General features: G+C 49.2%; 1 protein-coding gene across 15 annotated transcripts in view; it reads left to right on the top strand.

Moving 5' to 3' along the window:
• Positions 1–23,858, top strand: part of DGKZ (diacylglycerol kinase zeta) — a 731,702-nt gene that overhangs the window by 465,583 nt on the left and 242,261 nt on the right. For all 15 annotated transcript variants that reach the window (XM_069221731.1, XM_069221725.1, XM_069221730.1 and 12 more), the window contains 2 exons: positions 1,844–1,904; positions 9,853–9,966. In XM_069221731.1, the coding sequence (XP_069077832.1) occupies positions 1,844–1,904; positions 9,853–9,966 (175 nt within the window). The remainder of the gene's footprint in view (positions 1–1,843; positions 1,905–9,852; positions 9,967–23,858) is intronic.

Raw genomic sequence — 23,858 nt, 5'->3', positions numbered from 1 at the left:
TAATGTGCCTCAGCTAAACCACCCTACCCCCCACATAGTTGTGCCCATCTCGAGGCACTCCTTATTCTCTGTGATCCAGCCATGCTCCCTAGAGGCCCTCGTGTCACACTAGGGACTCTCCAAACCCACTGGGTCATACACCCAACTCCAGGGGCCCTTTCCCACACCCAGGCCCTCTACTGAGTTTTGCCTCTCTCCTGTAAATCCTTCTGACTAGCTGTGACCTCATCCCCTGGGTATCTTTACGCCTCACATCACCTCCAACATGAAGGGCCCTAACTTCTCTCCTAACCCAGAAACCAATATGGCCTCCCCTTCGGAGGTCTTTGTGAGCAGAGCAGCACCCAGCCCTTACCCTGGCACTGCTCCTGGTCAGCCATACCCACTGGAGGTCCATGTGGAGGTGCACTTCACCCTTCCCGAAGAGAAGGCGGGCCACAGGTTACTCTCTCTGGTCTGACGACTGGGGTGGTGCAGAGGGGACACAACTGTAATTGTGACCTGAACCTACATTAATGCCTGGAAGGGTGTGACCGACCCCCATCCAACTGCCAGTCTCTCTCTTTTCTCATTTCTGCTTTGCAGCTCAAAATGCCCCACCCCTCGCTCTGTGGTGCACAAGGCCACGAGTTGCTTTTGTGGCCAGTGGCCCAGGGGAAAGAGTGGGCTTGAGGGTTCCATTATGATATGTAGCTTTGCAGGCTAAGCTCCGGTGGGATGTTTAATGTTCTTGCCACTAAACAGAGTGCTAAATGGGGCTTGAGGGAGAGTGGATTTCTGATCCCCCCACACTCCCCTCAAGGTTTCTTCTCACAATTGCCCCTGAAGTTGCCTGTGTTTTGACTGATGCTCCAATTCATAAGTATTTGAAAGTTTCACAACGTTTCTGCTTTTGGCATGTTGGTAAAAGATTGTTCAAAGCCCCTTAAGAATCTTCATAAATCTCATATTCTGGAATTAGTGCGGATTAAGCATCACATTTTAAATAGCACTGTTTCTCCTTTTTTAACATATTCAGTTGGAAGTGCAGCCAAGCTCCTATGGAAAACTGCCAGTTCTACTCTGTGCTGTCCAAAAGAGCCCTGCTGTGCATCAAAATGAAATATTTCATCCAGCTCAACAGTCCTTTGAGATCACAGAGCGAAGGCGAAATAAGACATGTCACTAAAATCCAACCTAGTTCAAAACAATCTAAAATGGGTTATTTTTCTTTTTTCACTTGAACATTTTCAGGAGTGAGAATTTTAACTCCCCGTACCCATTATCCTATTATGATGAACATGTTAGTGCTTTCAACCCCCCAGGGCTGATATCCTGACTTCCACAGTACAAATATTTCCTTTGCTGCTTGCTTGCTGTTAGGGGGTTGACATCCAGGTTATTCGAAGGATACAAAAATCTTATTCACCAAATCTGTATGGACAAATCTGATTTCCACACACATATTCAAACAATAAATACCAAATAGTAAAGTTGGTACGCATGATAGTGTTTTATGAACATGTAAGAGCAGCCACTCCAACTATGTGTTACTCCAGATGAAGGCTCTTGCGCGGTGTTGTTACCGAAACCTGTCCTTCATGTTTTTGAACTGAGCTTGCTGTACCGCTGTCCTTTGGTACTCAGTTTTGTGTGTGCAACCTGCGCTCTGTGTGTAAGACGCTTGCACTAATGAAACCTGCGCGGTTTGTGAAGGTGGGTAGCGCTGCTGATTGAACTGCACGTGCTCTGTATGCAGTCGATTATTGTAATGTTGTAGAAATTATTTTCCTGTACGTGTGATGAGATTCAGCAGCAGAGGTCCACGAGGGTTGTCTGTCAAGCCTCTCTTGTTTTCCTGCAGGCTGGAAATGTACCGCAAGGTTCCCACCTTACGAATTTTGGCGTGTGGCGGTGACGGAACCGTGAGTATCAGTCTGTGTCTCTGCCCCCACACATGATGAGTGTGTGCATGTACACACGTTTGTGTCTTTTGTCTACTATGTGTATGTACTTCCATACTGCACGTGTACACCCACCCGTGTACATGCATTGGTGGGACTCTGCACTGGTTGGTGCTTACCAATAGCTGTACGTACCTTGCACCCTTCTGAAATCTCCGCGTCTGTGTATCTCTTCCCGTAAAGTGTGTAAGTCTCTTCCCGCTCAGTCTGTCTGCATGAGTGCACCAGTGTGAGTGACAATATGTGTCTGCATTTCTGGGCCTTAGCTGGTGTGTGTTTACCTCTGTGAGTCTCTCTGTTGGCACAGGTGGGTAGTGAGCTTGTCTCACGTCTACATTTCGTCTTCCATGCCCTCTTCATTGAGATTTCACCCATCAATGTCAGGTTTTTGTCATTTATTAAAATCTTACACTCAGTTCTATAGAGAGTAGAATCACAAGGAGGTTACATATGAAGATCTTTACTAAACATCCCGATCAAATAAATCAGCCCCCTTAGAAATTTTATAAGCCTACTTTCACCGACTTGTGTGAAAGACTAAAGCTTTCTTTGCGGTTCGGATAGAGCCCTCAAAAAATTAAATCCTGAATAAAATAAGAATGTGATGTAATATCTTCTTTACAGAAGTTAGTCTTTAGCCATGATAGACTACAAGTCTTTATCTAAGGCTAGAGACAGATTTCCTGATTTAAAATTAACATAAAATGATGTTTCTCGGCCACTAAGTCATCCAGCAAGTAATAATGACCTGTTCACTCCTCGTTTGTACTGGATTGTGGCGTTCTGCTCTCAAACAATGTCCCACAAGCTTTTTGATAAGCAGTCAATTTACATTGAGCTTGTAAGACAGTTCTAGAGGGAATCCTGGCTGCATTCTCCTTCTTCCAGTCCCAGGACACTAAAACCTTGTAGGTTTGTTCATTTCCTTCAGAATATCTTGCCCTTTTCACCTGGGTGATGCCTGCAGAAATCATTACACTAAGTGATCACTTGTGTAAATTCTTTTCCTGTTATACAGCTTATCCCTGGGTCCAATCTTAGGGCCTCGATCGATAGGGATTCTGCTTCCAGATTGTACCTTAAGTTTCTTTGACTGGCAGTGATACTTTAATGATAAGCATGTTTACCTCATAAATGGTTCTTAGTTGCTGAATCTGCCATATTTTTAAGCCCCAAAAAATGTCTAACCCCTTTAAATACCAAAAGTGCGGATGGTTTCTATTATGCAGATAGTGTACATATGACCCTTTGGCCAGAATGTTGATCGTTAAATAATAACTTTTTTTTTTTTTAGTAATTATAATATTTTTTCATGATTTTTCAAAAAGCTCAAGAGAAATTGATGACGTAACAGCTCTTTAAAAAAAACATGAGTTTACTTTTATCCTTCCATGAACTAGGAATATCCCCTCCTTAATGTATAAAGTGAATATCTTCTGTAGTATTGCCGAGCACTGCAAGAGGGTTGACTTTTGCAATGTGATTGGAACACAATCTGGGCGTTTCAGACTGTCACACTTAACCTTTTCTGACACACATGAAACTGTCTGAGTATATGTAGAAGGGGCCAGCTAGAATTCAGATCCTTTTCCCCATCACCTTCAGATGCCCTCACATTTGTAGAGTTCATTAAAGTTACTTGAATTCCCTAATGGTACCACAGGGGGCTCGGTGCTCGAGAGAGACCAAGACCCCATATTCCAAAAAGCCTGATAGTGATTCTTTAATGCATCTGTGATACCAGCATCCCATTCCTTTAGCTGGTGTTCCTCCTTACAAGGCTTCCAAACTTGTGTTTTTGCTCTTCTCTACGACTAAGTTGGCCCCGCTGTGTCATAATATCCTCTCTGAATAAAGGAGCCTTCCACTGTCTCTGCAGACCTGGTAACTCTTGGAGCGTTCCACGGTCTCCTCAGACCTAGTAACACTTGGAGCGTTTCACGGTCTCCTCAGACCTAGTAACTCTTGGAGCGGTTCACGGTCTCCTCAGACCTAGTAACTCTTGGAGCGTTCCACGGTCTCCTCAGACTCAGTAACTCTTGGAGCGTTCCACGGTCTCCTCAGACCTAGTAACTCTTGGAGCGTTCCACGGTCTCCTCAGCCCTAGTAACTCTTGGAGCGTTCCACGGTCTCCTCAGCCCTAGTAACTGTTGGAGTGTTCCACAGTCTCCTCAGACCTAGTAAATCTTGGAGCGTTCCACGGTCTCCTCAGACCTAGTAACTCTTGGAGCGTTTCACGGTCTCCTCAGACCTAGTAACTCTTGGAGCGGTTCACGGTCTCCTCAGACCTAGTAACTCTTGGAGCGTTCCACGGTCTCCTCAGACTCAGTAACTCTTGGAGCGTTCCACGGTCTCCTCAGACCTAGTAACTCTTGGAGCGTTCCACGGTCTCCTCAGACCTAGTAACTCTTGGAGCGTTCCATGGTCTCCTCAGCCCTAGTAACTCTTGGAGCGTTCCACGGTCTCCTCAGACCTAGTAACTCTTGGAACGTTCCACGGTCTCCTCAGACCTAGTAACTCTTGGAGCGGTTCACGGTCTCCTCAGACCTAGTAACTCTTGGAGCGTTCCACGGTCTCCTCAGACCTAGTAACTCTTGGAGCTCTTGGAGCGTTCCACGGTCTCCTCAGACCTAGTAACTGGTGGAGCGTTCCACGGTCTCCTCAGTCCTAGTAACTGTTGAAGCGTTCCACGGTCTCCTCAGACCTAGTAACTGTTGGAGCGTTCCACAGTCTCCTCGGACCTAGTAACTGTTGGAGCGTTCCACGGTCTCCTCAGACCTAGTTACTGTTTGGGCGTTCCACGGTCTCCTCAGACCTAGTAACTGTTGGAGCGTTCCACGGTCTCCTCGGACCTAGTAACTGTTGGAGCGTTCCACGGTCTCCTCAGACCTAGTAACTGTTGGAGCGTTCCACGGTCTCCTCAGTCCTAGTAACTCTTGGAGCGTTCCACGGTCTCCTCAGACCTAGTAACTCTAGGAGCGTTCCCCGGTCTCCTCAGACCTAGTAACTCTTGGAGCGTTCCACGGTCTCCTCAGACCTAGTAACTCTTGGAGCGTTCCACGGTCTCCTCAGACCTAGTAACTCTTGGAGCGTTCCACGGTCTCTTCAGACCTAGTAACTGTTGGAGCGTTCCACTGTTTCCTCAGACCTAGTAACTCTTGGAGCGTTCCACGGTCTCCTCAGACCTAGTAACTCTTGGAGCATTCCACGGTCTCCTCAGACCTAGTAACTCTTGGAGCGTTCCACGGTCTCCTCAGTCCTAGTAACTCTTGGAGCGTTCCACGGTCTCTTCAGACCTAGTAACTGTTGGAGCGTTCCACTGTTTCCTCAGACCTAGTATCTCTTGGACCGTTCCACGGTCTCCTCAGACCTAGTAACTCTTGGAGCGTTCCACGGTCTCCTCAGACCTAGTAACTCTTGGAGCGTTCCACAGTCTCTTCAGACCTAGTAACTGTTGGAGCGTTCCACTGTTTCCTCAGACCTAGTAATTGTTGGAGCGTTCCACGGTCTCCTCAGACCTAGTAACTGTTGGAGCGTTCCACGTTCTCCTCAGACCTAGTAACTCTTGGAGCGTTCCACGGTCTCCTCAGACTCAGTAACTCTTGGAGCGTTCCACGGTCTCCTCAGACCTAGTAGCTGTTGGAGCGTTCCACGGTCTCCTCAGCCCTAGTAACTCTTGGAGCTCTTGGAGCGTTCCACAGTCTCCTCAGACCTAGTTACTGTTGGAGCGTTCCACGGTCTCTTCAGACCTAGTAACTCTTGGAGCGTTCCACGGTCTCCTCAGACCTAGTAACTCTTGGAGCGTTCCACGGTCTCCTCAGACCTAGTAACTCTTGGAGCTCTTGGAGCGTTCCACAGTCTCCTCAGACCTAGTTACTGTTGGAGCGTTCCACGGTCTCTTCAGACCTAGTAACTCTTGGGGCGTTCCACGGTCTCCTCAGACCTAGTAACTCTTGGGGCGTTCCACGGTCTCCTCAGCCCTAGTAACTCTTGGGGCGTTCCACGGTCTCCTCAGCCCTAGTAACTCTTGGAGCGTTCCACGGTCTCCTCAGCCCTAGTAACTCTTGGAGCGTTCCACGGTCTCCTCAGCCCTAGTAACTCTTGGGGCGTTCCACGGTCTCCTCAGCCCTAGTAACTCTTGGGGCGTTCCACGGTCTCCTCAGTCCTAGTAACTCTTGGGGCGTTGGCACCCTACTTCCTTCTACCTGGGAGAGTCTGAGGCGTAGAACGTCCTTCATGGGGGATTTGTATGAACACTTCCTTCAGCCAACATTCACCCCGCTGTAAACCCCCTCTTTTATCAATCTCTCAAGTCACCTTTGCAGAGGAGCAGAGACCCGTGTCGTCTTCCCTTGCCCCCACCTTAAATACAAACCACCTGTTGAGGGAATCTGATCCGAATTTCTTCAGCTTCCATTCATTTCCAGGTGTAATACAGGCAATCGCTATAATCCTGGGCAGGGTCCGAACTAGAGACCATGAGTGACCGAAGTGTAGTCAGTAGTTGATGTGGAGGAACTCTGCTTGTGTCTTATTCCTCGAATATACCTCAATAACCTCTCATTTCATCCGGCCCCATTGAATCTGATTGCACATACAATTCCAATGTAAGGCGCATTGAAGTCCTACCATCAGCGCTAGTAGTCAGTCTTTTCTTTACTTCCTTGGATGTAAACACATCAGAGACTACTTGCTGTTTCCCGCATTACACCAGGCATTTGCATCTGCTCACAAAACCCCTCATCCTAATCCATTGGGTGCTGTAGGAGGGTGGGCCGAGGGTGCCTTGTATGATGAAGTGTTTGTTTGCTGAGGTGTTTTATGCTTATCTGCTGTACTATCTCTTAGGATATATTTGTTTCTAAATCTCCTGGGACATCCCATGTGTCCCTTTTGAAGCCCCGCCGCCTCCTTACCTCAGCTGTCCTGTCCTCGTGTCTTGTGCACAAAGTTCTTGCTGTTGCCTCAGCACCTCTTCTCTCGCCTCTTTCCACAACTTCATCCTTTCCCCCCTAACCTTGGTTGCCCCCCCTCCGATCTTCCAGCAGGTGCATGCTCTCCTCCCACACATCATAAACCCCAGTGCAGTGGCTCTGCAGAATCCGTGGCTATCAGCTCTGTGTCTCTTAAAGTCATTAAAATGACATCAGTTTTCAGTAATGCATCTTCACAAGCACTAGGGCAGCGGCTCAGGCAAGTGGCCGCAGTTCCCTGTCTTCACTCTGTCCAATGATCCTCAGATTGTTTTGTCTCTCCTGGTTCTACACATCTTCTACTCTAGAAGAGGACTGGAGTGGTGCGTTCATCAGTGACGTGATGTGCAAAGGGGACTCTGCTTTCACGTAGTCTCTCGCTTCTTCCCCGCTGTCAGGGCGTCAGCCAGGATGGGGACTCTCCATTAGAAATCCCTGACCCTCTGCATTAATCTACCCCCTTTAGCAGGGCACGAAGGGCATTAGGGTAACTGAATCTGCCGGCAGAGAGTCCAAGCTCTGTAGGTGACCAGTTCCTCCTGCAAGGAAGATCTCGCTGTCTGTAGAAACAGATGTATGTGCATTACCCAATTGTTGCTGTTCTTTAGTTTGTCTCCCTCCCACTGCCTGTTCGTCTGTCTCCTCTCACTGCCTGGACTCCAGCCTTTCCACTCCCCTAGTCACTTGCGGTGCATTGGTCTACCCCGGCACTGTGCACAACAAAGAGCAACCCCTCAATACCAGGAGGTGGGGGTTAAAAATCGATTAATCAAAAAATGCTTCCCTAGATAGTCCTCAAGTGAATCATTCGAAAATAGAAATCCACTCACCCGTCTTTCACTCATCAAACCTCAATCAACTTGAGGAATTGTGTGCAATATATGTATATATATATATATATATATATATATCAAAATAGTTTCAAATAAAATACATATTCTGTTAGGCATCACAAGACAAAATAAACAGTAAAGAACATAAGAATTTATTAAACAGAAATTTTGATACCTTAAAAAGTATTATATCTACCAAATTTATGTCAGTGCCCAGTTAAGAATCAATAATCAGTGCAAGGGGATTGTGAAAATAAAATTGTCGACATGTTTCGGTGGCAAGAATTTAGAAATCCCCCTTCTTCAGGGCAGTCATTCTTTTTGTCTTCCGTCGATTTTAATGTGTAAGTCATCAAATACAACATATAGTACAGCTTTTTTTAAATCTGATTGAAGGGTTAAGTCAAGGGGAGGGGCAGGGGGAGGGCTCAATCCAATCCTTCAGGAGAACTATACTCTTCACATCCTAGAAGCTGCCAGATTTCAAAACTTCTGATTTTCTGGCATACGGGAAACTAGACGCCCGATAATTTTCTGGTTATGATAAAGCCAGCAGGCCACACACTTTGTTAGTAACTCAGATTCTGAAGTCCCTTGCTTATGGCAATCCCCAATACAATAGCTCCTGTTACTCAGCATCTTAAAGGACCAACTGGTGATTAAAATATCTGCGCCAACACCTACAATATCTGTGATGAAATATCTGCTTAAAACGCTACCTCGCTAACCCGTATCAATGTCCAGGTCTACTCCCTACTGCCCAAACTTCAACCTGTCCCAACCAAATTTATTTTTAATTATGTATTTATTGAGCACACAAACACTGATTGAGCTAAGATACGAGTGTGAAGCACTCTTTTAGTCTCTCTTCTCCCACAGTCGCTGCCTGTATTTCAGTTTTTTCCCCTCTCCTTGCCAGTCTCTTCCCTCCCACAGTGACAGCCTGTGCTTTGGTCTGTCTTCTTCCACTCTTGCTAGCTGTGTTACTCTTTCTATGTTTTCACCGCCTGTGCCTCACTGACTGTGCCTCAGTGTGTAACCTCTCACTGAGTGTCCTCCAGACTGTCACTTCCTGCATTCACTGCCTGTGCCTCACTGACTGTGTTCCAGTCTCTTCTCTCCCACGGCTGCTGCCTGTGCCTCAGTCTCTCCCTTTCTCTAGTCGTTACCTGTATTTGTCTGTCCCTTATCAAGCCTGGACCTCACTGTCCTCTCACTGCTTGTGTTCCAGTCTGTCCCCTCTTGCAGTGACTTTCTGTGCTTCACTCTGTCCTGCCCCAAAGTTGCTGCCTGTTTTTCGGTGTGTAACCCCTCACTGAGTGTCTTCCAGTCTGTCACTTCTGCATTCCCAGCTTGTGTCTCACTGCCTGTGTCTCACTGCCTGTGCCTCAGTGTGTAACCTCTCACTGAGTGTCTTCCAGTCTGTCACTTCTGCATTCCCAGCTTGTGTCTCACTGCCTGTGTCTCACTGCCTGTGCCTCAGTGTGTAACCTCTCACTGAGTGTCCTCCAGACTGTCACTTCTGCATTCCCAGCTTGTGTCTCACTGCCTGTGTCTCAGTGTGTAACTCTCACTGAGTGTCCTCCAGACTGTCACTTCCTGCTTTCACTGCATGTGTCTCACTGACTGTGCCTCAGTGTGTAACCTCTCACTGAGTGTGCTCCAGACTGTCACTTCTGCATTCCCAGCTTGTGTCTCACTGCCAGTGTCTCAGTGTGTAACTCTCACTGAGTGTGCTCCAGACTGTCGCTTCTGCATTCACTGCCTGTCTCACTGCCTGTGCCTCAGTGTGTAACCTCTCACTGAGTGTGCTCCAGACTGTCACTTCCTGCATTCACTGCTTGTGTCTCACTGCCTGTGCCTCAGTGTGTCACCTCTCACTGAGTGTCCTCCAGACTGTCACTTCCTGCTTTCACTGCCTGTGTCTCACTGACTGTGCCTCAGTGTGTAACCTCTCACTGAGTGTGCTCCAGACTGTCACTTCTGCATTCACTGCCTGTGCCTCAGTGTGTAACCTCTCACTGAGTGTCCTCCAGACTGTCACTTCCTGCTTTCACTGCCTGTGCTCTCCTGTGCGCCAATGTTCCTGTGCTCTCTCCCCAGGTGGGCTGGATTCTCTCCATCTTGGACCAGCTGCACTTGAACCCGCAGCCACCAGTTGCCATACTCCCTCTCGGGACAGGAAATGATCTCGCCAGGACTCTAAACTGGGGCGGGGTGAGTACCACTGCAAGGGCACACTCCATCAGGGGCCACAGCACGGCCAAGGGCAGGGTACCCTGGGGGCACAGCACTACCAAGGGCAGAATTTGCCATGAGTGGAGAGCTAAGGGTGGGTTACTCCAGGGACACAGCAGGACCAAGTGCAGGCCACCCAAGGAGCACACTGCAGCCAAGGGCAAGGTACCCCGGGGGCACAGCAAGGCTAAAGCCAGGGTACCCTGAGGGCACAGCACTACCAGGGGCAGAATCTGCCATGAGTGGAGAGCTAAGGGTGGGTTACCCAGGGACACAGCAGGACCAAGTGCAGGCCACCCAATGAGCACACCGCACCCAAGGGCACGGTACCCTGGGTGCACAGCATGGCTAAAGCCAGGGTACCCAGGGGGCACAGATCTACCTAGGGCAGAATCTGCTATGAGTGGAGAGCTAAGGGTGGGTTACCCCAGGGACACAGCAGGACCAAGTTTAGGCCACCCAAGGAGCACACCGCAGCCAAGGGCACGGTAAAGCCAGGGTGCCCAGGAAGCAGAGCGCAACCAAGGGCAGGGTGTCCAGGTGGCACACCACTGCTTATGGTGTTACCCTGGAAGGACAGCATGACCAAGGGCAGGGTATTCTCATGGTGCACAGCATCACCAAAGGGAGGGCACCCCAGGAGCACACTCAAGGGCAGAATCTGCCAGTCGCACAGAGCATTGACAAGGGTGGGTTATCCCAGTACACAGCATGACCAAGGGGAGGATACCCCAAGAGCATAGTGCACCCAATGGCAAGGGCTCACAGGGGTGCGCAATGCTGCCATGGGTGGTTATCTTTGGGACATATCAAGACCGTGGGCAGGGTACCCTGGGATCTGAGCGCAGTCGAGGGCAGGGCCTTCCAGGGGGCACAGTGCTTTCAAGGGTGGTTTGCCTGGGGGCACAGCATGAATAATGGCAGCGTGTGCCAGGGTCCACAGAGCGACCCCGGGCCTTGGTGTAATAGTGCAACCAAGAGAGGGCTGCGAAGGAGAGGATGCGGCCTGCAAAACGAAGGCCATGGTGTCCGGGGGCATCACATGCCACCGGGCATTGTTCTAGGAGCTGATGGCAGAACAGAGGCCCATCAAACAGGGAATCTTCTCATCCTGAAGATGAAAGCTGGGAATTCTGATGGAGAGCGGCATCACTGATGTCTTAAACATCCGTGCCAGGATGTGTTGTGCCCTCTTTTCTGCTAGTACCCTTGATGCCCTCGCTTCTCTTCTAGACCGGGGCTACCACTATCCGCTCCAGTTCCAGGATCTCTACTGCCCCCCTTTGTACCCTACTGTCCTGTCTGCTCCTCTAGACCAGTCCCATCACTGCCATCTACAAGTACCATACCCTTACTGCTCTCACGAGGCACAGGGTTGACCAGGGGTCTAGCTGTGCCCTCCCATTGCAGAACCATCATTTCCCTCTTCCATCAATGAGCTACGAATGTCCTCCTGCATCGAGGCCCACAGCTGTGCTTTCCACCTCTGGGCTATCATGCCCTCCTCCTCCCCAATACTGTCCCAACCATCCCTTCCCCTGCAACCAGCCCTGTCCTAACCAGAGCCTTCCTTGCAGTCCTCTCTTCAGGTATCATCTGCTCCAAACCCACTCCAGGCGCGTGGCTGCCTTCTGCTCTAGAGCGGTCATCAACCTCTCCCATCCCTGGACCACCACCGACCACATCTCCTAACACGATACCTTCCCAGCCATGTCCCACCCCAGAGCAGTCCTTGCCTCCAGGGGCAGTACTCTGTCCATCCAGCAGATGTTGGTGCTACAGCAAATAGGTTTTAGCTTTGGTGTGACAGCACAGCTGACCAAAACCTTATGTGATCACAAAGAGCTTCCAGGAGTATTACAGAGAGGGACTGTGGTTACGCGCAGATGTTGGTTCATCTGAGTACAGCTTTCGATTTGTTAAAAACTGCATGCTTCCCCATAAAGGGTGCTTAACTCCCAAACAATTATGATCATTTGTTTATCTAGCTGCTTGAGCGAGTCTCTTTATCCTGTCTAGCACATGCCACTGCAATGGAAGACACTTGCCAATTCAAGGTCACCCAAGCACCACCAGATGCCATTACACAGCTGCTCCTAGACAGTTAACTAATTATGGTGTTTTTTCTTCTCTATTGTTGTGTAAAAGCCTCTGTTCCGTACTGCAGGGCTTTGTTGGTTACGGTTCAAAGCCAATGACCAAGATTGTAAGATAGACCTGTTTATGATGAAAAGATACGATAAATTCAGTGCAACCTGACTTACGTATTGTGAACATTGTATATTAACGTCACTTTGGAGGCTGGATTGTTAGTACTTTCTTAAAATCTGTAAAGAGGTATTTTGTTACATGTGATCTCACCGTTTACCGTAGTAGGCAAGAGTTTGTGTTGGTCACCCCCCTTGAGAAACCATGGGGATAGAATTTTTGCTCTGTAATAATCATTGTTAGGTCCTCTTCGGAGACATAGGCCCTCACTACAACCCTGGCAGTCTTGAGACCGCCAGGGTCGCGGTGGCAGTTGGACGGCCGCCAATGTGGTAGTCCGACAGCCACATTACGACCGCAGTGGTGTCACCGCGGTCGGACCTCCAGCACCGCCACTATTCCACCATAGGACGGACTGGTGGTCCTAATCCACCAGGGATACGACTCCCCTCTCCACCAGCGGTATCATGACTGTAGCACCGCCATGAAACGGCTGGCGGAGACTGGGTGCAGGGGGCCATTTGACATGGGCAGTCCAGAGGCCCCCTTGACCAGCCCCGTCGCTATGTTCACCGTCTGCTTTGCACCACTGGCTCTATTATGAGCCTAAGCCGGCTACAATGCTGTAGGCCATTTTCCGCTGGGCCAGCGGGCGGAAACTCAGTTTTTGCCCTCTGACCCAGGGGGAAACTCGTAATGGGGCCCACGAGAACACGGCCGCACTGGTGGCAACCTGCCAATCGGGACTTCGGCGGATGGGCTTTTCTGTCCGCCAAAGTCATAATTGACCCCATAGTGTCTGATTTAGGTGGCCGAGTACAGTTTGTACTCCATCAGGACGATGCAGTAAAATACTCCATTGCCTTGTTGGAGTATCTGTCTCCGGCATTTAGAAATGTCTACCAGTCCTGCGGACATCTCTAGTCATTGGCAGGAACCAAATGTTTTAAAGTTTGACAGACAGTGTGATCAAATTGACGATGTTTGTTTTAACATGTTTTTGGTTTTTCAAGGAAGAAAACCTCCCAAAGTGAGAGTTTGTTTTCTCCCATGGTGTGTGGGTCATTTAAACATTTTCACTGTCCTTCACTTCCAGGTGTTACCCAGGGGTAATGGAAAGTGAAAACTGGCCCACTCGTGCAAGTGGTCAAATAGCCACAACTTTGATTGCCCGTACTCCGCCAAGTCATCTGTGCTCTCTCGGTGACGTAGTAGGCTCAGTCATCAAGGTACTGAGCGGGAGTAGGCTTAGTCATCGAGGTACTGAGTGGGAGTAGGCTCAGTCATCAAGGTACTGAGCGGGAGTAGGCTTAGTCATCGAGGTACTGAGCGGGAGTAGGCTCAGTCATCAAGGTACTGAGCGGGAGTAGGCTTAGTCATCGAGGTACTGAGTGGGAGTAGGCTCAGTCATCAAGGTACTGAGTGGGAGTAGGCTTAGTCATCGAGGTACTGAGCGGGAGTAGGCTCAGTCATCAAGGTACTGAGTGGGAGTAGGCTTAGTCATCGAGGTACTGAGCGGGAGTAGGCTCAGTCATCAAGGTACTGAGCGAGAGTAGGGTCAGTCATCAAGGTGCTGAGCGGGAGTAGGCTCAGTCATCAAGGCACTGAGCGAGAGTAGGCTCAGTCATCAAGGTAATGAGCGGGAGTAGGCTCAGTCATTGAGGTACTGAAGGTCTGCCCACCTCTTAGTCAGCAAGTGGACCGAAAGTCTTCGGAGAGGTTACTCCGTTGCGCTAGTGGCAGAGTGCACTCTCCACCAGAGTCTAAATCAGCCCTCTAGTATTTAGCTTTGCAAACTGTACTTCTGCCTAAACCTCTGATTATGTGACTGTAAGCTGGACGGTTGTCTTGTTGGAAAGTTTGTACTCAGTACAGCAGGCCTGAGTAGGCGACACTGACAATCCAATGGTAGCTGGTGCAGTCCTGAGTGGTTCACTGGGGAAAGTCATATGAGAAGCAATAGGTTGAGCTCTTTAATATAAAATGTTATGACAAAGGCAATAGCATTAGCTTATTTATCATGAAAAGTGTTTCTTAAAGCTGATGGTCCTTTAACAAATGTAATATTCTACAAATATGTAGTTTTATTACTGTATATCAGATGGATGCCTTTTGGTAAACGTATGTCCAATATAGTAGGTCTGTGTTGATTATGATGACGAGCCAGTGATGAATACTGCCATTACTATACGTGGACATGCATGGCTACGTTCTTCTGGTTTTAAACCAGAACTCCAGCAGGCAGTGCTCAACATCACTCTTAACAAAAAGCAATTGTTTGGCCCTGAAGTCGACACGGCCACAGAAAAACTAAGGAAAGACTCAGACACTGCCAAACCAATGGGAGCCTTATACACAACACCCTGTGGAGGCTCCTTTCGCAGACAACAGTTTAGAGGAGGATTCAAGCCACAATCCACTGAGGCGTCTACCTCCCAGGCAAAGCAAGGGCAACAGCAGTACCAGAGAGGGGGATTTAGAGGGTCTTACAGAGGCCAATACTTTAGAAACAGGGGCAAGTTCCAAACTTCGAAACAAGCCACTGCCCCATCTAAACAGTGGCCTATTAACCATCCCTCAACCCCACACCGCTCCTGTGGGGGGGGCAGACTGCAGAAATTCCACTCCCAATGGCAACATTGCCACAGACCATTGGGTATTGTCAATTATCCGCAATGGCTGTTGCCTAGAATTGATTTCTACCCCTCCAAACATTCGTCCACGTTACCACAAGCTGTCCCCAGAACACAATGTTCTATTACAGCAAGAAGTACAATCGCTACTACTAAAACAGGGAATAGAATTGGTCCCACATTCTCAACACGGAACAGGAGTATACTCAATTAACTTCCTCATCCCAAAAAGGATGTCACTCTCAGGCCCATCCTAGACCTCTGATCCCTAAATCTATATATCCTGTCAGAACACTTTCACGTGGTAACTCTGCAGGACGTCATCCCACTACTACAAAAACAAGATTACATGACTGCTTTAGACCTCAAAGATGCGTATTTCCTTATACCCATCCATCCCGCTCACAGAAAATACCTAAGGTTTGTGATAGCCGGAAACCATTATCAATTCAGAGTTCTATCATTCGGCATAACAGCTCCAGGGGTATTCACAAAATGTCTAGCAGTAGTGGCAACCTACCTAAGAAGGCAACACATACATGTATTTCCATATCTAGACGATTGGCAATAAAATCAAGCAATTTTATACAATGCCAACAAGACACTCAATATGTAATAGAGACCCTACATACACTAGGGTTCACTCTCAACTACCAAAAATCCCATCTCCAGTCGGCACAGGTACAACCTTACCTAGGTGCTATTTTAAATCTGCAAAAACCCTTACCCTATCCAAATACACAAAGGATGCAAGCTTTCCAAAATCTCATACCACAAATGCGGCCAAACCAACAATATACAGTAAGATCTATCATGAAACTATTGGGAATGATGGCATCCTGCAAGCAATAGTACTGCATGCAAGACTAGACATGAGAAGACTGCAACAGAGCCTCTCACAGCAATGGTCTCAGGCACAGGGCCGATTGCAAGATCTAGTGCTGATAGACCGGCAAACGCACACGTCCTTTCAATGGTGGAATCTCAGCAATCTAATGAAGGGGCGGTCATTTCAAGCCCCTGTGCCTCAGACCACAATAACAACAGATGCATCCATGATAGGTGGGGAGCTCCTCTCAACAACCTTACCGTACCATGTTTATTACAAACGTGTGGCACGCCTGACTTCATCTTCATGAAATCAAAACTGTAATACCTAAAGCATTTCCTATCGAAGTTATAAACTGAGAGGGTCTTATTCCCATAGAAATGATGATCAATGGCCTAAGAAACTACAACGAGAGAATACTTTCTGAGTTCTCAATAGCAACAAAGCACTTTTAAATTATTTGCCATCTTTATGTTTTTTTAATTCAGCTGATCACTTGAATATGTTTCACTTAGGGGAGAGGATGTGGCGTTACGGGCAAAACTGCAAACTTTGCGACTGGGGAAGGAGATTCAAGTTGTGGTGTCAGCTCGACTTCCTGTGATTCTGCACAAATCCCTTAGGCCGTTAATGTGGTGGTAGTACCGCTAACAGGCTGGCGGTACATACCGTCACATCATGAGACTGGCGGGTTGGCTACAACCAACCCGCCAATTTACCATTCATACCGCCATGGCGGTATGAGCCACCGGGCCGAGGATGTGAATCCAGCCCTGCAGCAGACAGAGTACCACCCCTGGCATTCTGAGCCAGCCTACCGCCATATTTTCCGTGGCACCACGGAAATCATGGCAGTAGGCCCTACCAGTGACAGTGAATTCCTTCCCTGTCACCGGTAGGCGGCTCTCCCACCCCCCAACACTCATCTGACATCCCCCACCCTCCTCCATCCAAACTCAGGCTCCCACTCCCATACACACACTAAGCCCTCCACCCCGACATTCAGATACACCCCCCATACACACACTAAGCTCCCCACCCCGACATTCAGATACACCTCCCATACACACTCTAAGTCCTCCACCCCCTGACATTCAGATACACCCCCCATACACACACTAAACCCCCTCCGATTCATCCACACAGCCCTCCATACATGCACACAGACACGCACCACACATACACCCATTAACTTACACTCATCCATTCACACGTTCATACATACACTGGCATAAACCTATTCTTCCAGACATACATGCACAACACGCCCTCCACCCTGCCAGCCCCCCTCCCCTGTTGGACAAATCACCTTACCTGCTCCGGGGAGGTCGTCTGGTGGGGAACAGGAAGGGACGCTGCTACCACCAGCACCACCCCACCAGCTGAACACCACCGGGCTGTATCACAGGTCATGATACGGCTGGCGGCGTTCAACTGGCGGTGCTGGTGGTAGCAGCGCCAGATTACCACCGTCCGCCAGTCTGATCACTGGCGGATTTCTGCCCTTCTTGTGGCGGAAGTCCGGCAGTGCTCATAGTCTGGTGGGCAGATGGTAGCCGCGGTGGTGGTCTTTTGGTGGTTGTCACCACGGTGGTAGGCAGCTTTTACCGCCAATGTCTAAACGAACACCAAAATCTCCCCATGCCTAAAACCATAATGAATGTGTCCTTGTGTAATGTAACTGATGCTCATGTAAAGCACTCTCATATCTATGGGTCAAGTCTGTGCTACATAAAACTGCAAAAAAAACAAAGAAATTGAGGGGGTTATTATGAAAATAGGCGGTCCGGACCGCCATGCCGGCGGTGCAGGAAATTACCGCCACTGGCATGGCGGTCCGGACTGCCATATTATGTTCATGGGGTGACCGCCACAGGTGAAACTCAGCCACCGCCAGGCCACCGCCGCCAGGCAGCCTGACAATGGTGGAGTTCCTTATCTGACAGGGCAGCGCCGCAAGCAGCGCTGCCCGCCGGACAAAGAACCTGTATCCACCAGGCTTTCCCTGGCGGTGTCCCCGCCAGAAGAAGGCTGGTGGAATGGGGGCCCCTGCACTGCCCATGCTGTCCCCGCCAGAAGAAGGCTGGTGGAATGGGGGCCCCTGCACTGCCCATGCATTTGGCATGGGCAGTGCAGGGGCCCCAGTGCACAGCCCCGTTGTGAATGTCACTGCCCGATTTACAGGCAGTGATATGCGCGACAGGTGCACCCACCGCACTGTGACATAGACGACGGCTCCATGTGGAGCTGTCGGCAATGTCCAGGCCCAGCATTGTGCTGTGTTTCCACCCGCCGGCCCAGCTGATTGTTCTTTATTGGGCCGGCGGGGTCCTCAACGGGCTGGGCAGCTGTGTTTAGACCGCCAGTCTGAACACGGCGTGAAATCCCGCCGTGTTCATAATGAGGCCCTAAGTGTTTTGCACACTTCTGTCATTGGGCTATACTTGGGCTACCTTTGGGCTCTTTTTTCTCTGATGGCCATCTTGAGAGACTTATTTGTTATGGAACTCCCTAATTTCCTCACTTACAATAGTATCCGCAGTGAAACATGCTTTCAGTTTTCCACTTCATTTCCATCATGGTGGTGTTCAGATGTGCCACACTTTTGGCATAAACTCAGAATGTTAGCACTCTAGTTGCTTGTAGTAAAGCTGCTGATCACCAGGGCGTTAACTGGAAATCTGCTGCTGGTGATGAAAGTGCATGTTTCAGCCTACAAGTCAGAATGTTTTCATGAAATAAAAGAGGAAGATATTTGAGAACTCACTTAAAGCATATCCTAATATCTCCTGCTACAGCACTAACCATAATTTCTATGACAAAATGAACCACCTCATTTTGTTCCTTTCTAAATGAAATGTTTTAAGTTTCACTTGTTTGATTCCATCAAGATGGCTGCAGGTGTGCCACACTTTAGTCATAAGACTGTTAACGCTCTAGTTGTTCTTTAGAGCACTCTGGAGGCTGCAGTTCACCACCAGGGAATCCACTGACTGGCTGCTCCTATTGGAAGTTCATGTTTTACTGAGAATGTCAGACTTCATGCTTATATGGCTGAGAAAAATAATGTGAATTCACAGAAAATATGCTCTCGTTTTAGCTTCTGGAGCACCTTCCATAACCTGTATGGGAAAATTATGAGAAAACAGTTTTCTCTCAAACATGATTCATGAAATCCCAGCAGAAGGCGTTTTCACAGGGTAAAATCACCTTAGAGCACACCAGAATTCCTATAATTAGTGTATTACCATCAACAAATGATTTATATTGTAACTGAAATATGTTACCATCCTTTATAATTTCTCCTTTTTGTGACCCTCCAAACCTGCCATCACTACAATGCATTCCAATGGGGTCCACGTCCTAGAGTGCTGTAACTGTTGCCAGAGCATTTTATCCATGTTGTGGCCGGACAATAAAGCGGCGGAGGTCCGTTAGGGACCATTGTATATGCCCATTTTGGGTCTGGGTGTGCTCACCTTGTCCATGTACATATTTTTGTTTCATTCATTTTCAGGACACGGGGACCAAAGCCCTCATTACGAGTCTGGCGGTCTCACCGCCGCGGAGCCGGCGGTGAAGACCTCCGTATTATGAGTTGTGGGGTTTGGCTGAAGCCAAACCTTCACAACTCTGCCTGGCCCGCCTGTGCGCTTGCACTACCACGGCCGGCGGTGACCTTCTCCAGTCTGGCGGCAGGCGTCAGGCTTGCGTTCGGATTATGAGGTTGCAAACCACCAGGCTTTCGGTGGTGGTCAACTTGCCACAAAAACCCTGGCGGTCATGCATCCGGCGACAGTAATATCCATTCTTGTCTCCAGCACATACATACACATGTCCCCACACATGCATATATCCCCCCCCACCCATTCACACACTCGTGAACCCCCCCTTCATGCATGCATGCATGCACCTGCACACACATGCAACACACACATACATCCACTCAGACACACCCACTCACTCCCATACATCCATTCAGACACGCCCATACATGCGCACATACACACACACACCCATTCACAAACATTTGCATGCATGCACGCATTCACCCCCCGCAGACACGCACACACGCACCCAAACACACAGACCCCATCCCTTTTCAGACACCCACTTATCTTCTGAGACGAAAAGGACGTCCAGGAGGGGATGGGTCCAGGCGCTCTTCCCTCACTGCCACCACCACGCCAGCAGGACACCGCTGAGCTGTATTACGGCTCATCATACGGCAGGCAGAGTCATGCTGTGGCGTGGCGGTGCTGGTGAGGGAACAGCCTCTGCACCACCCACCGCCAGAACGTATGATGGCTGCTTTCTGCCTCAAAAATGGCGGTGAGCAGCCGCCACTCGTAATTTGGCGGTTGAAGGGCGGGTTTGGCTTTCGTGGTCAATGAAATTGACCACCAAAGTCATAATGAGGGCCCAAGTTCCTGAGTCTTGTAATAGCTGTCAAAACATATTGCTCAGGTTGCCATCAACCAATCACAATTAACTGGTCTCCTTTAAATTGCCGAATTAGAGCATATGTGAACACCAACTGTCCAGATATACAATTATTTTTTTCCTTTCATATCTCAAAAACTATTGGATGGAAAAACACCAAATAACAAAAAGCTCTGTCCAGTGGTTCGGGCTCTAGTCATGTTCAAAATCCATAAGGGAAATTGCATAGGGAAAAAGTGCCCCCCTGCCCCACCCCTTCCCTTTTTCTCAGCTCCCTGCTTCGCGAATGACCCGGAATGTATGTTTCTCTCAGAAGGGGTCACCACTGTGTAGTTATTTGTAAGTCAGAGTTTTCATAGCATGAGCTTGTTATGCTAATAAATTTTGCACTATTTGACGAATCTTCACAAAACTTTCCAAAAAAAAGTTCTTCCTCCTCTGTGAGGCAGAGAAAAAAGGAGGGTCCCAAAGTTCTTTTTCCCCCACGCAGTTTCTGTGGGTAAAATTGAACAGCGATAGAGAAAATGGCTGAACGGAATTACACCAAGTTCAACAGAAACCTAGATATTTACCAGAAAGTGTGCCTTTTGTTGTTTGGTATAAATCTGCTCACCTGTTAGGAGAAATTAAGGTTTCAAAAATAGCAATATCTATTGCCGCTGGACTGCACAGAAAAAAAACGACAGAAAAGAATTTTGATTGGCTAGACGCACGTCTCACCTGTCAGATGAGGGGCTGTGATGGCTGGCTGCAACCTAAAGAAAGGCATTGCTGCTGTTGTTACAGAACTCGGTCCCTGAGTCCTGAAAACTCAGGGACAGTGCATACCCCTTGGCACCTTCAGTAATTACTGCAGAGTATGTAAGGGCGCCAAGATGTATGCACAGAATCTGTGGTGATTTGTAAACTTAGAGGGACTGTTCCCTCTTCCAGCTCTCTTTGGAACAATTTACTGCAGATTAATTCTGCCAGCGGAATATATAAGTAATTCTGTATTATAAGAGTATTGTGTAATTACTGAATTCTTACGATTCTGCCGGCAGAAATAACAATACAGCCCAGGCCTAGAAATCAGATCATGCAAGCGCTGTGTCTCACTGAAACACTTCACTTACATCCATGATATCTCAGAGCATGGGTCAGTGCCTCTTCCATTGGCCATACTTCCCAATGATTGACAGCATTTGTCTGATCACATGAACATCCACCTGGAAACGTGTGCGTGTCAGTGCCAGGACCAGTGGGCCAGGCCATCCGTTTTCCATTTTTTTACTTCATTTTTCATTCTCAACTTTCTAATTTAAATACTTTTTTCAGTGCTGCAGGCAATGCCAATGGCCTTTCATTTCATCCGTGTGCTGCATCCCACGAGGTCACGGCCTCTAGGCCTCCAGCATGGAATAGTATTTGCCATAGTGTCACTGCTTTACCATTCCAAAACACCAAGCCTATTCTAAACCTGAGCGCTTTGCTGGGATTTCAAAACTGTGAACACCCTGTACTGTACCAATGGAAGAAGGCCACCTGCCGCTAGGTTTAGTTGTTATTAATGCAAGATATGTCTTTTGAGTTTAGGTGGCACAAATGTTTTGTTTTTTCACTTTTATTCTTCTACTTTGGATATGCTGATGAGTTTGTGCCTTAGTTTCTTACGGTTGTGTAAATGAATGAATGGAAAATGAGTCAGTAGGTGGACAAATGGACGCTTGAAGGCTAAGGTGAGTGACAGAATGAATGAATACCTAAGCCCATCATTGACAGAGGGGACACTTTCATTTGAAATCCAGACCTGTTGGCTTTGCCAATGCTTGTTTGGTACTTATCTGGCTTGTCAGTGTAACAGGTCCTTTTTCATGGCAGAGGTGTGAGGCAAGCTTTGAGGGCATTTAGAAGAGCTGTCAAATGAGTATGGCTCAAATATGAACACGGTCTGTATGGCACTGAGAGAAACCTGCGTTGCATATGGCTGGCACCTGTGAGTAATGGCACAAAGAAACTAAATGATAGAGAAATTACTAATGGTCCAAAATAAAGAAAGCACTCATCCCTTCACGTCAGTGATTGGAATGTGGTCCATAGTGAATATGTGCAAGGGGCTGCAGCTGTGCCTTGAGGGTGAGGAGTGGGCTCAGCTGTCAGGGTGAGGAGTGAGCTCAGCTGTCAGGGTGAGGAGTGAGCTCAGCTGTCAGGGTGAGGGGTGAGCTCAGCTGTCAGGGTGAGGAGTGAGCTCAACTGTCAGGGTGAGGAGTGGGCTCAGCTGTCAGGGTGAGGAGTGAGCTCAGCTGTCAGGGTGAGGAGTGAGTTCAACTGTCAGGGTGAGGAGTGGGCTCATGTCAGGGTGAGGAGTGGGCTCAGCTGTCAGGGTGAGGAGTGAGCTCAGCTGTCAGGGTGAGGAGTGAGCTCAGCTGTCAGGGTGAGGAGTGAGCTCAGCTGTCAGGGTGAGGAGTGAGCTCAGCTGTCAGGGTGAGGAGTGAGCTCAACTGTCAGGGTGAGGAGTGGGCTCATGTCAGGGTGAGGAGTGGGCTCAGCTGTCAGGGTGAGGAGTGAGCTCAGCTGTTAGGGTGAGGAGTGGGCTCATGTCAGGGTGAGGAGTGGGCTCAACTGTCAGGGTGAGGAGTGAGCTCAGCTGTCAGGGTGAGGAGTGGGCTCAGCTGTTAGGGTGAGGAGTGGGCTCATGTCAGGGTGAGGAGTGGGCTCAACTGTCAGGGTGAGGAGTGAGCTCAGCTGTCAGGGTGAGGAGTGGGCTCAGCTTTCAGGGTGAGGAGTGGGCTCAGCTGTCAGGGTGAGGAGTGAGCTCAGCTGTCAGGGTGAGGAGTGAGCTCAGCTGTCAGGGTTAGGAGTGAGCTCAACTGTCAGGGTGAGGAGTGAGCTCAGCTGTCAGGGTGAGGAATGGGCTCAGCTGTCAGGGTGAGGCGTGAGCTCAGCTGTCAGGGTGAGGCGTGAGCTCAGCTATCAGGGTTAGGAGTGAGCTCAGCTGTCAGGGTGAGGAGTGAGCTCAGCTGTCAGGATGAGGAGTGGGCTCATGTCAGGGTGAGGAGTGGGCTCAGCTGTCAGGGTGAGGAGTGAGCTCAGCTGTCAGGGTGAGGAGTGAGCTCAGCTGTCAGGGTTAGGAGTGAGCTCAGCTGTCAGGGTTAGGAGTGAGCTCAGCTGTCAGGGTGAGGAGTGATCTCAGCTGTCAGGGTGAGGGGTGAGCTCAGCTGTCAGGCTGAGGAGTGAGCTCAACTGTCAGGGTGAGGAGTGGGCTCAGCTGTCAGGGTGAGGAGTGAGCTCAGCTGTCAGGGTGAGGAGTGAGCTCAACTGTCAGGGTGAGGAGTGGGCTCATGTCAGGGTGAGGAGTGGGCTCAGCTGTCAGGGTGAGGAGTGAGCTCAGCTGTCAGGGTGAGGAGTGAGCTCAGCTGTCAGGGTGAGGAGTGAGCTCAGCTGTCAGGGTGAGGAGTGAGCTCAACTGTCAGGGTGAGGAGTGGGCTCATGTCAGGGTGAGGAGTGGGCTCAGCTGTCAGGGTGAGGAGTGAGCTCAGCTGTTAGGGTGAGGAGTGGGCTCATGTCAGGGTGAGGAGTGGGCTCAACTGTCAGGGTGAGGAGTGAGCTCAGCTGTCAGGGTGAGGAGTGGGCTCAGCTGTTAGGGTGAGGAGTGGGCTCATGTCAGGGTGAGGAGTGGGCTCAACTGTCAGGGTGAGGAGTGAGCTCAGCTGTCAGGGTGAGGAGTGGGCTCAGCTTTCAGGGTGAGGAGTGGGCTCAGCTGTCAGGGTGAGGAGTGA

This window comes from Pleurodeles waltl, chromosome 3_1, assembly GCF_031143425.1.
Source record: "Pleurodeles waltl isolate 20211129_DDA chromosome 3_1, aPleWal1.hap1.20221129, whole genome shotgun sequence".
In the NCBI taxonomy this organism is placed as follows: Eukaryota; Metazoa; Chordata; class Amphibia; order Caudata; family Salamandridae; genus Pleurodeles; species Pleurodeles waltl.
Note: the sequence above shows the minus strand (reverse complement) of the source record. Positions and strands in the feature narration are given on the sequence as shown.